This window comes from Photinus pyralis, unplaced genomic scaffold (genome assembly GCF_008802855.1).
Source record: "Photinus pyralis isolate 1611_PpyrPB1 unplaced genomic scaffold, Ppyr1.3 Ppyr1.4_LG1, whole genome shotgun sequence".
Taxonomy (NCBI): Eukaryota; Metazoa; Arthropoda; class Insecta; order Coleoptera; family Lampyridae; genus Photinus; species Photinus pyralis.
In genome coordinates, this window is record NW_022170249.1 from 47,042,238 (window position 1) to 47,059,196 (window position 16,959).

At 34.0% G+C, this 16,959-nt stretch overlaps 1 protein-coding gene across 2 annotated transcripts in view; it reads left to right on the forward strand.

Annotated features, from left to right (window-relative positions):
• Window positions 1–480: 480 nt before the first annotated feature.
• The window catches only part of LOC116182201 (agrin-like), an 87,414-nt gene continuing 70,935 nt past the window's right edge, over window positions 481–16,959 (forward strand). For both annotated transcript variants that reach the window (XM_031502726.1, XM_031502734.1), the window contains exon 1: window positions 481–620. In XM_031502726.1, coding sequence (XP_031358586.1) covers window positions 572–620 — 49 coding nt within the window. In that variant the 5' untranslated portion in view covers window positions 481–571. The remainder of the gene's footprint in view (window positions 621–16,959) is intronic.

Genomic DNA, 16,959 nt, shown 5'->3' on the forward strand with positions numbered 1-16,959 from the left:
TCAATCATAAACGCCGTCTTTTACAAATGTATGTGTTAAACAAACTAGAGCGACCAACTTTGCACGTTCCTACTGATTCGTAATTTTATAACATATAAATTTGCACTTGAGTCGGTGGCTAATCAAGTCAAATTTGTAGTTAATAAATCTTATACTTCAGTTTAATTGGCAGCAGGCGAATGCTGAAGATACCAATGTAATTTTGCTAAAAAACGTTTCCCTTAAAGTACAGGTTTTCGTGGCAACTTAAACGGTAACTAAAATTCCTGCTTAAGCCTATTAGTTTTATAATTAAGCTAATTGCACATCCTACTAATATTAACATAACGTTTAACGATTTTTTCTGCGGTTTCATCGGGAGACGTCCGTAAGTTTTTTTTTTAACTTAATTGGATTATATGGTAACTATTGGCTGTTTTACCAAAGGATTTTATCATGTTGGTTACCGCTGGTGTGATCGCTTATATGTAGAAGAGGTGTCCTATATAGGCCAGTCCGTGCAGAGTACTCGAAGGCTGCATTCGAGTGTTATAGTTAAAAGTGGTGTCTTGTACTGTATCATCGCGTCGTGATGGACCGGCTTCTGTGTTTTCTAGTCGTATTTGTTGCTTCAATTGCAGGTTCGTTATAATTTATTTAATATTTTGTTGGATTTCTAATTTTATAATTATTTACGAGAATCCGTGCAAAATCTAAAATCACCCGGATTATCTATTTTATAGTCCTTTACATTGCACATTAAGTTTATGTAGTTATTTAGAATTTGCAATTTATAGAGTTAAAGACAGTAATAAGCGACATACAAAGTAAAAACAGGAACGTTATTTATGAGCAGAAACTTTCATCTAAATGATAGCAATTACTTTTTTTTAATCTGCAATAAAATCAGACAGCAGTAGAAGATTTAAATCTTCACGTAGTTGTTATCGGTGGTCAGGTAATACAATTTCTACGCTCGTATTGTGCTTTGTTACACTAATTCTGGCTTCCTGTTGTTACAATAGTCAGTCAACAAACTTTGATTGTCAACACCTTGCGACTGAAAGAAGGTTTACTAATAAAAAATTAGAATACTTAAACTTGCTCTATCATTGTCATCAATTGGCGCAAAATACAAATTTAGAGAACTTGAAATTCCACCGGATTATCTCTTAATATTAAGGCACGGTAGAAAATTATCCTGTCTGCACGAATCTGGAAGCTCTTTCACTGTAATTAATTTCTTCTTGTAATGGTCTCGGCGGCCCCTCGTTTTTTAGCGACCATACGCATTGAATATTCAAATGAATGAAGCTTTTCTTTAATTACGAAATTGCGCTCGCAATAATAATCGATTTGATTTTATAACCGAAATCAATTTCTCACGACAAACCACTTATCAAGAGAAATAACGGGAGAATGGAAATGGTTGCACTTCGCACTTCCCTGTGGTATCAATTATGGTGAACGGTAATTCGCGTGTCGTAATACAATCGGAACTGGATGCACGTTTAGCAAATTTTACCTAAGACGAATTAAAATTAACTTTTTTATTCTTTAATCATCTCTGGCACACTTCTCCTTTAAGCCCCGGGCCCTCTTGTTCCGTATCGTATCTAATGTTGGAATAAAATGGTCTGGTTTCGAAGAGATGATAAATGTGTGCCAATTATTATTTATTTCACAAGCGCCCCTGTGGCACTAATTTTGGTTCTGAATGACGAATTTTTCAGCACGACTCTCAATTTTCCCAATCCGCGTAGAAATCCATTTACACGTACTAAAATTTACCTACCTTTTCCAACGGTTGTACACAATAGTTCAACGTCAGTTCAGTTGACTGACAGAATTAAGAAACTTGATTGGGCTTTACGCAAACCAAATTTCTTCATTCAGTCACTTGCGAGAACTGATGATGATTAGTGATTTTTCGTATGTAATTATTTTTTGAAGATTTTCTACGTACTCGTATTATTCAATAGTATTATATTCGTCCATTAGAATAGAAAAATTAAAATCCCTCAAGATGACACATTGATGACGGTATAATATTATTAATCAATCCCGAGGAAAAATCTGGTGGTGATTTTCAAACTTGTAACTTGAGATACAAGAATACAAATTCTGGAGGAAACTTTAAATTGTTTATGAAAGAATTCAATTATAAACAATAATACTAATAATCAAAACGGTAATTAAAAAAATGTGAATGTTTATAGTTATTTACATAAAAGTCAGGAAAATGTCACTCGGCAATTAAAGTACTCGGCCCCATGAAGTATTTCCTCGCCAGCAATGTCATTTTACTGGTTTTGTATTAAATTTTACCCGAAATCGTGTTTCAATATAACATTTCAATTTTTATACAGAACTTTTGATTACTGTCAATCTGTCAGTGATGACAGTAGTCATTATAGACATTGGGCAATGTCACAGGTGGGGCCAGTAAAGTGATAAGCGCTAGGAAACGTAGTCTGTTCTGCCTCTGTCATGGAAACTAAAATTTCCTGACAGAAAGTAGGCACGAAAATGAAAGTTTCAGGAAGATTTTGGGTAAAATTCTTTTCAATAAAAATTAGTAACCCTTCATTTGCAATATCTTAACAGAACAAGTTATGGAGTTCCTGTTCTTCTACGACGAACTTACCCGGCAAGCTTTCGCCCAAAGGATGACTTTGGTTCTCCTTTGTAAAAAAAATCAATTGGTGTAATCGACAAAATAGAATTTATAGCATATAAAAGAAAATCCAATCGTAATTTGTAAGTCAAGGCGGGTAAATGGCAAGAGTTGGCGCCACCAAGGGATGCTGCACCTTGTCCAGGGGGGTCAAGGTCGGAGTAGTAGCACTCTACGACCATTAGACGAGTTCAACAAAATGATGGCGTTCACGTCTGAAGAACGAACCCCTTCCTACAATTAAATGAACAGAAAATAGCAAATGCTGACCGTCCAAATTAAACGCTACGGTAGTAAATACGGAGACCAAATACTACAAGTGCAACAAAAAGAAAGTAAAATGAAATATTTAATTACGGTACGGTTGCAAAAATAAATTTACGGAAAAGGAAGTCACGAGTTCGTTCCTAAACTTGTCCTGTACTGCATCACTTTTTGTAAGCAACTTTTAACACTTCATTATATTCTATAGGAAGATCTTGAATTTCACTTATTTACTAATTAATTAACGGAGCTGAAATTCTAAAATATTAATTTGCCCTTGTCTTCTAAATGACAAGAGCTTTCCAGCGCAACGAAGATAATTGGAATATCTTGAGGGAACGGTTGCAAACGGCGAATTAATTACAGCTTTTGTTTGCGGTAGCGGCAGCTGAAACACAGCTATAAAAATTAAATCAATTAAATTTACCTTCTATCTTGAAATATCCGTATTATCTGTGGCATGGAATGATTCTGATTTTTGATCACTGCAAATGTAGCAACAGATTGAAGATACTGTCATAAGCGGTTTGAATATATTTTGTAATGTGTAATTGACGAAGTAAAATTTGTAAAATTGAACGTCGGCGCATTAGAAGCCGATGTATTTTGACTTATAACCGACTGTACTGAATGACTAGTTGACGGTCCCGGAACTGGTTCGATCACAGCATTCATAACTTTGTTGGCTATTGCGATTCTGTTATTTTCTGAATCGTCAATGTAACTTTCAGCCACCTCGGTGGACTTCCAACCGCCATGTCTTTTTAACATCGTAACATCTGCACCCGAATCCACAAGCATTGTTGTAGAGGTTCTGCGGAAGCAATGCCCAGTATACTTTTCAGGATCTGGCAGTTGCAAGTAGGTTGCTGCTTATATCTACATTATTGTTCAAAACTAACGTAGACCTCAACATTGAATAAGTTTTCCACAATGTGGATGCTTTGATTTATTGCGATAGTTTGCTAAAGTAAGCCAACACTACATTCTCCGAAAATGAGGTTTTTTTCCTAATCCTCCACTCCAAAAATTTACTGTACGTATGTTCGTACACTGCCTTGGATTTGTTGGGAAGTAAATGTTTGCTTGTTCTGATTCCGCAGTGATTTCCGGGGGAGTATTTGAAAGTTCCATATCCTCACTGCTACTCATTTTCGCGCTATCGATACTTAACATTCAAAATCTGGCGCAAACGTAATTAAATTTTGACCGTTTACTTATGAATGTGATTTAGGATGTCTTATAATAGATGTCGCCACATGTGCTCATTCCATCACAAGAGTTAGAATGAAATTATTCCACTTCGGTTTAACAGAATAGCGGATACTCTGTTGTTAAAAATAAAGCAAGTATGGCGTGATTCTAAGGTAGTAGTAGAAAAAGAACGTTTCGTGTCTTTCAGGTGACGTCACGGGGTCGGTAATGATCCTGTACTTTAATAGTTTCATATTACTTACCAGTGGCAGTTTAAATTATAGAAAAAATGTGTAGTTAGTTATTTTTTATTAATATAATAAGACACATTTATCATTTCTAAGATTTACTAATAACGCCACTGCAATTTCCGAATTACCGAATATTTCAAAAAGCACAAATGCGCATTCGACCTTCCAACGTTCTTTCTCCATGACAGCGGTATCTTGTGATGTGAGTTAAGATGGTATTGCTTTTCCTCAAAACACGCCCCATAAACGGCCATCATCCTGGGATGATAACGTATAACATGAGCATGTGGTACTGTTCATTCGTTAGTCCTTACTAAAAAGTTGAGCGCCACCCAGTTTCTTTAAATGATTTGAGCTGCCTCGTATGAAACTGGGAAGTATTGAAGGAAAGCGATAGAATAAAATAGTTGCAATTTCTGGCAACGAAATAATCTCGTTATTTATTTAAAATTAATAAAATTCGAAAAATTCATCAATAATTAGCAGGCAATTTTACAAAATTTAATTGACATCGTATTTAATCCGTGATGGATTACATTAAGTAAATACACAAGAGACCCGAGTTAATCCGCTCGATCTTTGAAATGCCAATGGTTTGAGGAGTCAAAATACTTGTATTCCGATCAACGCTTGACTGCGTTATCTAACGTGTTGCAATCGCTGATGGAGAAGGCACATACATCATACATGTATATATTGTTACACTCAAACGCCGAATTCGGACAATGGCCGACATTTTTTACTCACAGACAGTGCGAAACACTAACGTTGAGATAGTTTAGTTTATCACATGACCTCATAATATAGGTTCAAACTTCGCTATATTAGGGGAAGGGAAACTGTCAGTCGTTATAAGTCAACCACTTTTCTTTGTCACAAGTCGATTTGGGTATCTTTCAAAATTCCATGAAAATGAACCTTGGTGTAATCCCTTGAAGAGGAATTATCCACTAGTTACAAACTTACATTAATTGAAGGAAATAAATGACCCATTGATCCAATTTCGTTATCAATCAAAAGATTTTTTGGATTAGTTATTTGTTTTTTAATATCTTGTCAGACAAGGTCAGAAAAAAATAAAAACGAAATTGGGTAATTTCGTTGTTTTTCGAATATCTTCGGAACTGATCGGGATTTCCGAATTTTACCAAGCCCTAAAATACGCAACTTTTTTCTAATTTAACCGACTGTGTATCTCTTATGGTTTCCGATTTCCCCATGCTGTGTATTCCTATCTTGGACGCAGTGTAGGTATTCGTCACCGGAAATTTGTCCTGAAATACCCACTACTTCGACTGGTAATTGGTTATTGAATATAAGCCGGATTAAAAGTCCTGTTTTGTTACGTTTGCTTCTATTATTAAAGTCTTATGTGAAAACATAAATAAGAAAGGTCTCTGTATGCCAAACAGACCGATGGACGGAATAAGATTAGCATGCCTGCATTCATTTAATAAAAAACGGTTACCAAACAGGTTAGGTTTGGTTGCTGCTCAGATTTACGGGTGAAAGCGAATCCAAAATTAATGGCTATCGATTAATAAAAAAAATTAGTCAGAAACGTTTAAACCAATCTGACTGATAATTCGATTATTTGATTCTTCAGAATCAATTAACAAAAATAATCCATTATTTTTACTAAATGGGTTAATGATAAATTCCCAACATCTGGTACAGAACAATAACAGAAGGAAAAAGTGGTGAAAGAATGCGGTAAGGAAAAAGAACACATAGACACAAAAAATATAAGAAAATACTGAATACACTTTGGTATACCTATTTATTTTCAGAGACATCCTCGACAAATGTAATCAGGTTCCCTTTCAGTTGACAATCTAATGGAAATCTAGAATTGAAGTTCAACGCAGAAGGATCCCATTAGAAAAATCAGAGAGTAATGTAACATCTTAAATGAATTCAAAATTGAAAACCGCATCAGAGGTAAATTAATTTAAATCGATCGCGAATCAATTGATATCACGGCGTACTAAACTGTTTGCACACCGTTTGCATATCTTAATTGGAATATGAATGAAGCAGAAAGAAAAAAAATCTTCCTCGGGGGCGTCGATCCAGTTAAATACTCAAACTCTCATAATCTTACAAAATAACGAACACTAACAAATCGCGAAATTTGTTTCTCATATTTACTTCCTGTTAATCCTAAACACGAAAAAGGGCGATCAATCTAACCAAAGTATCAACACGGAAATGGTTTGACAATTTAATATCTTTCTTTGTTCTTTCTAACGTCCGCTTCGTTAATCATAGTCCTAGAAGAAATATGGTAAAACGGCACTCACACATTTTAGTTAACAGTAGAATTTCCAACATTTTTTGTCACCAGTGCTTGTTTATTTCTATGCCATAACATTTCAAAATGTACGACAACATACAAAATATGGTAATGGGAAATGTTATGTTTATGTAAATAAATACAGAGCTTATTCATAATATTTAATTACCCATTCAGTAAATTAAGACTGCTTGTGGTTGTTCACGCCAACACAGTTTAATAGACGGACACAAGCCATATGGATGTTTTAGTTTAATAAATATAACACACCAAATGGCCCATAATTTTTTAAATCAATAAATTCGAAATGACTTACTGCTCGACATCACTTTGTTTCGCACCTACGGTGAACAAAGGTGTTGCGAACCAAAAATGATAAAAATGGGATAGTCGAATACAATGACACCATTTAAGTGTAACTGTAAATCCATAAACAAATAGGTACTCATTATAAAGATTTGTTCATTAAACCTCAAATTTAAGACATTGACATTGATAATTATTTCGTGAAGTTAAATGATAATATTTAAAAAGCTTTCAATTAACTTTCACGTACTGTTAAATATGTAATTAAGTGCGCTAACAATGTTCTTCACGAAAGTGGGTTCGTATTAAAACGTTATTTAGTCAGCAGTAAAAAATCTAGCATAATGGCAATTTATACCTTAGGCATTAAATTAAAAGTCTAACTTTTACTAACTTTTTTAAGATGGGCTCTAAAAGCTAAATTATCCTATCGTATTCATTCGACATTTTTAATTATATACCTGTTGAGTATATCTATTAAGGTTATGATCAACTTTAATTATCTTCCTTGACTGTTTGCCGATTTACTGACATTGAGACGTGAAATTTACTTATTTGTAGACCGATGAAAAAAAATTTGGTCAATCTCTTTGAGAGCGCGTAATCGAACTAATTAATAATAATAACTACGCAGTCGATTTCGGGATAGGCTTCGTGATTTTTTAAACCAAAAATTCAAATTGTTTTCTCCAAACATTAATTTTTACAATTTAATGGTATATAATTAACCTTACGTTACGCTGCACTTTCTTTGCCGTAACCGACATTCCACCTCGTTATGCAACAAATGCCAAAAGGAATTTTTAATGTCAGTGTTAAGTTATTATAATTTCCGTTCTAAGCAAAAAATTATCATAACTAGTCGAATGAAAATTAAGAGATTTGGTATTCTATGTTAATTTTATGCGGGGTTTTTACGCGTACTGGAATCAGTCGAAGAGGAAATGCCCGTTGACCAAATATGAATTACAGATATTACTTCCCGGGATTAGGTTGACACCTACACTATACATAATTAAAAGTTGTGAGCCATAAATAAACAATGGCAAAAGGGCCATTAAATTCCAAATTGATTTAGATCTCAATTAACTTCTGAAAATGACAGGTGATTATTATATAATGCAGTGCTTTGATGATTTAACAATAAATGTACCTATATTTTTTACAAGCCACCCACAATTGCAGTTGTATACATACTAGTGTATCCATCAGATGCTGGTCGATTTCTGGCTCGTAACCAAGATGAAGTAGTAAGGGTCTAGGTGCGGCTTAAGAAAAAGGAAGACCACAAAATTATTATCCAAAATAACTTTAAATATACAAAATTATTAATCTACAGGTAATTATTTATTATTCCGTTTTATTTTTATACTTACCCAAATACTTGGTTTGGTTATTGTTTAATAAGATCAGTGAATGATCTACACTTTTACATAACGATTTATGTTTTATGAAGGATGTAACTGTTGTGACACTTGTTTAATTTTGTTCACAAGCCACCGCCAAAAAAGTACTTTCCCAGTAAAAAAATACAAGGTTTTAAGGAAACTGACTTATCATAACAATTCTTCTATTGCGAGGACTGTAATTGGTACTTCAAGTATTTTTAGCACATTTTCCAACGAAGTTGGGTGCGCTATTGCCGCCACATCCTCTGTCCGTCCGTCTGTCCGAGGCCTTAACTACTCCTACAGTTTTCAAGATATTTAGTTCGTTCTTTTTGCATTCGGTAGCGTATCGCTCTGGTATCTGAATCAAGGAAATCTTGACGATTAAGCTGCGCAATGTTAACTTTTTTATTTATTAATATATTTTGTTGAAATTTTAATCACAGATACTTGTAGTAATGGCAAATATATCGCATATAGTAAAAATCAGATGTGCGCATGCGCAGACTGCGCAATGCCAACTTTCTTATTTATGGAGATATTTCTTTGAAATTTTAACCAAAGATGCTTATAGTAAAAGCAAACGTATTGCATATTGTACATATCAGATTAATAAGCGCATGCGCAGGACGCGCAATATCAACTGCGAAAGTGTCAACTTCCTTATTTATGAAAATATTTCTTTAAAATTTTAACCATCAGTGGCGTATTTAGAAATTGCTTTTGGGAATAGTCCGAATAGAGAAATTTGCCACTTATTATTTTTATAAGTATATGTATGTTATTTAACAAAACCAACATTCTATCGTAGCAATAATAATAAATTTAACAACTTAGAAAATTCTAGATAATCCATTGTTAGTTCTTGATATCTTCCCATTCACCTAAATCCTAAGTTCCGTAAAACCTATAGAACAAAATCTAAATCTTGAATTTTTTGCCAACTCATCAATAACGTCTGATGTAGATATATCTATATCCCGATGAATAGACAACATAGCAAGTCCATTATTAATCTACCCTAGAAAGAGATCAATATTAATTTGGAACATAGTAGTGACACTAGTATTTACCTCAGAAATTGTATTTCTTAGGTATGTCTTTATCCTCTTGAGCGATGAAAAACTTCGTTCGGCAGTGGAAGTTGACACAGGCAGTGTGGCCAGGATTTGTAGTAGACGAAATATATTTGGATAAATATTAGGATGGCATTCGGTGAGAGCTTCCATGGCATTTTCTTGGTTCTATTTAATATACTTCTCCTCCATACTTAATATTTCGCGATTGCATCGTTTTTGCAAGTTGTTAAGCCATTGTCGAAAATGTCTACAAGAAGTTTAACATCCTCCACATGATTCGCGTCGGCTGAATGGAATAGCGACTAGAAACCGTTCGATAATTCTTTGTAACTGGTAAAGCGTTTCTCGATTTGTGTAATGAATAGGTATGTCCAGAAATGGACAAAATATTGTTATTCTGAAATAATCTTCTGCAGAATTCGTGTTCAGGTCGGGATTTGGCATGTGCCTTTATCGGCCTGTTAACCTCGGAATGTTTATTTGAATATCAAGTCGATCCGTAACCTTTTGCGCGCCCTCGAATAATTGTTTGAATTTACTTTTTGACTTAAGACGGTCTTTGCTAATTACATCCGCCAAAACAATGGCCGACTTAAGATCAGTTGTGACACTGAAAATTTTTCCAGTTACAAAAAGCGAAACTAGAAAATCGCCTTGTGATATAGCAGAATGTAACATCACAGCATTTCTATTTTATTATATAAATGGCATGACACTTTTTGTATTTTCATGTTATTCTAAAAATTTTAATATAACACGTTGGATATTTATAATTGGTAGTATGTGAGAAACAATGCTGTTTAGTTGATAAAGTTTCATGCGTTGATAGTTTTTCATAAACCATTTCCATTTATTTGTGTATCTGATCTGGTGTTCAATGTTAAAAAGTGGGTTGAGGAGCAATGCTGTTTAGTGGCGTTCGTCCAATTACAAAAAAACAACGAAAACTTCATTTTTTTTAAACAGTTTATTTTTTATTACGGCATTTGAAAGGCTATAACATCTGCTGCTCAAGAATTTGATGTCCTGGATACACTGTGTCCAAGATGTGTCTATCATTGGGATCTCCTATAGGGACCATAGCAAATGCGGCGATGGTCAAATTAGGCAAAACCTGCGCAGTTAACCCAGATAAACCTGAAATTATTTTGTTTTGACTTATGATTTTTTTTTGGATTAATTTCATGAAATAGCAATATTATCTAAAAAAATTTTGATTTTTAAGATCCATATTTCCTCTATTCAATCTGAATATGCCGCTAGGGGGCGTAACTGCAGTCTGGAATGTAAAAAAGTGATTTTTCTGTGAATTCCGATAATCTGAACCTTTTTTGTTTGACAATTTTTCCTGTATCTCTAAAAATGAAGTGGTGGGAGGTATTCAAAGGTTTCCGTAAAGAACACCCTGTATCTTCGAAACGACTGAGTCGATTTTAACAAACTCGGGTTAATTGAAAAGAGTTATTCTTCATTTTCTTCTGATTTGAAAAATGTAAATATCACTATTTTTTAATAAGAAACGGCGCTATTCATTCGTAAAAACGCAAAAAACTACGAACAGTACCCAAAACAAAGTATGCCAAGCAAAGAAGAAGATATTTTAACAATATTTAAAAAATAGTGATTAATCAGGAAAAAATGCTCTCTCAAATGATACAAAAAGTAAAAATGACTTCCATACGAAAAAACCAAGTTGATGATGGTTAACTGGGTACGAAACGTCAGACTTAAAATTTAAAACTAGTATCTTGTAGAGGGAAAAAAGTGGCCATAATAACTTGTCATTAATTTTGAAATATCTTTTTAAATAACTTCGGTAAAAAAATAAACGATTTTGCAAAATTTCGTTTTTTTTCAAAATACCTTCGAAAGTCGTCGAATTTGTTGATTTTCAAAACTGGATTTTTTAAGCATCAAAATACGCAACTTTGCCAAATTTAAACTACCCACCTATCTCTTACAGTTTCCGAGATTTCTATGGTGGCTCTCGAATTTGAATCAGCCTGTGTAGGCAAAATAATAAGATAACCTGCACTCTAAGTTTGATGTTTCCGCTACATCACAGGGCCGAATAGCCTTTTTTTTTATTAATACGTATTTTGATAAACCGCTTTTTTTTTCTGTGTAATCCTGAGGAAAAATTTCATATTTCGTAATTTAACGACCTCGGAGCTTGAACAGTAAGAAAGTTAGCAATAATGCCGGCTTTAATTGAACGCAATCGGATCCAGCTTTTGAAAAATGCTTTGTAACTAATTTCATTTTAACCTCCATTAAATCTTCAAAGAACTCATTTTGATCAAGTGCTTTTCAAACCAGAACTGGTATAAAAGGAATCGCCTCTTCAACAATTACTGTTCCCATTAAAGAACAAAGACTAGAGATGGCGCAAAAAAAACAACTTATTGGGGTATACTTTTTTGTTACACCTTAAATTCATAACCCGTTCATTTTAATTACTAGCCATTAGGACCATGGGACTCCAGGCGCCATTACTAATTTCTCAAACAAACTTAGTAATCCGAACAGACATGTTTGATGTGTTAATTAGGCTGTGTGTGATGTATTGAAAGTAATTTTGTTTATAATAAGTAACTTTGGCGCCCAATTTAAAGCGTCTTATTGACTTGTTACCGTTTCGCAATTTTTGAAATAAAAAATAACTGATTCACCAGTCAGAACTCAATAAATCTTATCGCACGGTGTGAAAGCATACTAAGGATTCTCGTTTTGAATACAGTGGCAAGAATTTCAGCCAGAGGCATGTATCTAAGTACTTCAACGTTTTCGTAGGCGTAATATTACAGCCGTACCTATATCAAAAAACAAAGTGAACAACCTTCCAAGGTTTATAATGTAATTATTTATTTATAAAGCGCTTTGTAAATCTGAATTATAATACATCGGACGATTAAAACCTATCATAAGAGTAAATTTGCCATATAAAAATAACGAAAACGGTAGCCAATTAAAATGTTTTCGTCAAGATATTATCTTGAAACGTTTTAGATCCTACGGAGATATTGTTAGGGTGATACCTAATTGAATAAATTTCGAAGGTAATAGAGAAAAATGCTGGTAATCCAACTAATAACGAAAGTCATGGAGGAATAAAGAAAGACTGTAGTGAAAACGTGACCTGACCAGCGCAATGTATAGGAATGATTTATTATTGCAGGTTTAATTTTGCTTTCATAAGTGTTGCTATCATAAAAAATATGATTATCATCTTATGTACTCGCCAAAGGCTTTTTCATTGTTTAAACAGATTCTAGTGCTCAATTAAAACTAGTAACTTATGGAAGATGGAGTAGAAAAAGAAAGTAAGCAAGAGTGCACAACCTTGCAAGCAATAAATTTCGTGTTTAGCATCGGAAAATATTTTTGTTTAGCATGTAACTAGAAAATGGTAACGGTATGTTAAGTTAATCTGGAACAGCACACGTGCTTTGCCTTTACTCTCGGCTATAAAACGATTGTACAAGTGGAACATGCACGCTTTGTAAATTAAGTATGAAGTGGATAATATATTATAGGTATGGTGTACAGATCAGATAGCTGTGTTTTAGGATCGTTAGGTTACATACGTACTAAAAATACGTGTTTATATAAATTATCATGAATTATTCCGCGCAATTACTTATACTTTGTATATAATTGCACAAAATTTACATTGCAACAAGAGTATGACGTATATACGTTATAACTTTGCCTTTTCTTCATGCTGTTATAGGTACTATGTTATATACTTAGTATAGCATTGAACTCTTCATTCTTTGTTCGTCTTGAAAAAGCTCTCTTGCAGCTCCACGCTGCAAGTGCATTGCTAAATCAAATAATAAATTTGTGAGCTTGCCAATTACGGTTTATAACCATACGGGCTGATTCAAATTCGATGGCCATCATGGGGATATCGGAAACTGTAAGAGATAGATAGGTGGTTTAAATTGTGCAAAGTTGCGTATTGAGGCTTAATAAAATGCTGTTTTGAAACTGAAAAAATTCCGACTACTTTCGGAGATATCCTGAAAAAAACGAAATTTTGGAAAATCGATTTTATTTTTTACCGAAGTTAAATTTAAAGACATTTCAAAACAAATGACACATTATTATGGCCACTTTTTTTCCTCTACAAGATGCTCGTTTTAAATTTTAAGTCTGACGTTTCGTCTCCGGTAACAATCATCACCTTTGTTTTTCTTATGGAAGTCATTTTTACTTTTTATGTCATTTGATAGATCATTTTTTCACTTCAAACAACAAGGGATTTCATTGGTAATTTCTTTATATTGAAATATTTTCTCCCCTAATTATTTTCCAGCAAAATTGTAAATAATTTTTTTGCAGTCTATTCATTTGTAATTTTTTGTTGTGGGAAATGAAAACGTGCATTCTTCTCTAACAGTTTTCGAAGAGGGTATGATGTTAAATAATTGTCTAAATATCTGGAATAGTAAGTTAACATTCCTCTGCTTGGAAAGTAAAGCAATCGGATGCTGCTGTAGGATAAATGGAATGCTTGGATGCTATACCCTTATCGATTTCTTTTAATTCGAGCTCTACAACTCTTATCCAATCACGACCTATGAGAGAATCATGGCTACTACATATACTTCTCCGAGAACTGTTTTATTATTATAGCTTATTGTAACGTTTACCTTTACATGGGACAATGTTATTTGAAAAAGCTGGAAAACTAATATCACAAGCATGTAACTGCGTTTTCAGATCGAGTTTAGAAAAAAAATGTTCTGGGAGTATTGAATACTTTGCCGTAGAATCCACACGGTGCACTAACTGCTTGCTTATTCAACTTGTCAGACTCAGATAACTTTTGTTAACTTGCTTCTGCACAAAATTATTATGTTATCAAATCGGGTGGATAGCCCTAATAAAGATAGCGTCAAGAAACGCACACACTTTTCTAACCGTCGCGAACCGGCTAGCCCGTTTGTTTGTCGATTCCAGTATTTAACGAAATACCACTTCCACATTAAAATAATCTCCTTCCTCATGATCGTTTAAAAACACCGCCAATCATAATTGAACCCTACTCCGTCTGCATCTCCGTTATCTCTTCTAACAGCGATAAGAACACGTGCGCTAATTAAATCTCGTCCCAAACACAAACCTAAATAAACAGTATATTTTCCAGCGAATCAGTTTAGAAATCCAAAAAGTCAATGCCGAATGCATTTTAGGAAGCTTACCTTTTTCTCGTGGTTCTTTTGATGAAATTTACTATGTTTTAAAACTCCGTTCTTATATGTAATTTGTTCCTGTTCTATTATTTTCAACTTAATTTTCTATTTACAAAAACGAAAAACTTCAAACAAACAAATACGCAACTACAGACAATTGCAAAAGGAAAATCAACACTGAGACAAACTCAAATCACACGTAACAAGTCTGCACCCATTCGCAAACAATCCCCTAGCTAGATCCACGTTCAATAAACCGAAATATTGTCGTATACAGGGTGTCTCGCCATTATTTGACGTTGTTTACACACCGACATATTTGATCAAAATCGTCTCTGGCTTTCTTTCAAAACACTCAGTAATGAGAGTAATAACTAATAAAGAGCTTCTAAACTCTTCCATATAAAGTCATAATGTCTTGCATTTGTGTAATGGTGAGATTGTTGATCACAATATTTCATTTTTTTGATAATTAGAGGTGGGCACTTGTAATTTGCAGCAAACCTCGAGAAGGAAAAGAGAATTGGCCATGGACAACAAGAGAAACGGATCCAGTGAAACACCCACCGAGACGGCGAGATTTGACAAAAGTCGACCTCTTCCGACAATCCGTTCTTGAGGTATAAGGGAATATACCCGATCACGATAAGAGGACCGGGAGGAGGGCTATGATTATTAGAAATTAATTCCTTTCGTTGAGACCTTTCATTAGAGTACCATGAAGGATAAAACTAGTTCCACCCCCTCCCCCCCTCCAACGCCGTACTTTGATAAGAGGACAGAAAGAAGGGCAGTAGTTGGTAGAAAACGGTTCCTTTCTTTGAGACCTTTAATTAGAATACAATAAGAGATAAAATTAATTTTTAACCCCCCAGGCCCTGTCGCTCACTGATCTCGAAAAAGAGTCGCACGGGAAAGTTATAGTTTGTACAAACAAACATAGGTAACATGGTTTGTGACTTGACTTTCTTTCTGTTCCTTATTGACCCAAAAGTTGATTAAGATTCTGAAGTTAAAACAAATAGGGTTAAATTTCGGAATGTGAAGTAAATTAATCAATTTTAAAAATAATATGGCTCAAGAATAGGAATACAATGCGTGTAGCTTAATTCTCACAAGCTTCTTACCAGAATGCGTGTACCAAGATAGAAACATTTGATATAACTAAACGCTCTCGGAAATTATCAAGCTTAGTAAAATCAAATCCCTTTCAATCTATTTTTGGTTCCACTTAACTTACATCCACTTTAACATTTCTAAGGATCTATTCATAGTAGGATTTTAAATTGGTAGATTAGGCCATTAAGCTATCGAAAACATATTTCTCTTGAACTTCTTTTTACATGTGAACACTTTAAGAAATCTATTATACGTGAATTGCGTTTAATGGTAGAAACGCCTTTAAAGATTTAATTTTGTGTTGTATAAATGAGTGGGAAGTTAACTTGAGCATATCAAAAGGTTTTGTGTGTAATTCCATAGAAAAGGTAATTTTTGTATGGAGAAGTAGGTCACGTTATTATCATTTTTTGCTTATTTTAGTGATGTTTAACATGCTCAATAGAGCGCAAAAAGATGTCATGGTAACAATGTGGAAGTGCACAGTTAAAACTGTACATATACCTATACACGTTGTTTTGAAAAAAATAATAGATGTTTGCTCCATATTGAATAATTTATCTAATTAGACATTTTCATTTCATTGGTTTTAATAATATGTATCTATTTAACATCGTTTTATATCATCGGTTTATTTAATACGACTTCTACATAGAGATCGGTATTTTGATTTTATGAAAATGCGAATTGTGGACAAGAGTGAATTTCGCTACAAGAGGCGAGTGTTCGAAGAGGCACCGCCGATATCGAGACATGCTTTGACTAATTTTCATATTTTAGAAGACGCTCCCTTTGCTGCTCTTGTGTGATCTGAATACCTCGTTCTATAGCGGCTCGCAATTCCTCAATGGTGTGCAAGCATTTTCGATAAATAACTTTTATGTGTGCCAGAATTATAAGTAATTTGAAATGAACTGTTCGGTAGACAATTTATTATTGTGTTTACGAAAACATTTGGTGCAGGTAGTAGGTTAAATAGAATATTTCAAAAATTCAAATAAACAAAATACGACTTATTTTTAACCTTAAACGCATATTATGTTTTTTATTACCTTGATATGCAAAAGAGATTTTTGTTCTTTTTTTTCATTCATGACAGTTGAAACTTGAAACTTTGACATATGCCTGGCGTCGCCGCCTCTCCCAGGATTTAGTCAACTGTCGTGAGGATGCATCCCTGGTAGGCACTATCAGGGACGTTTCAC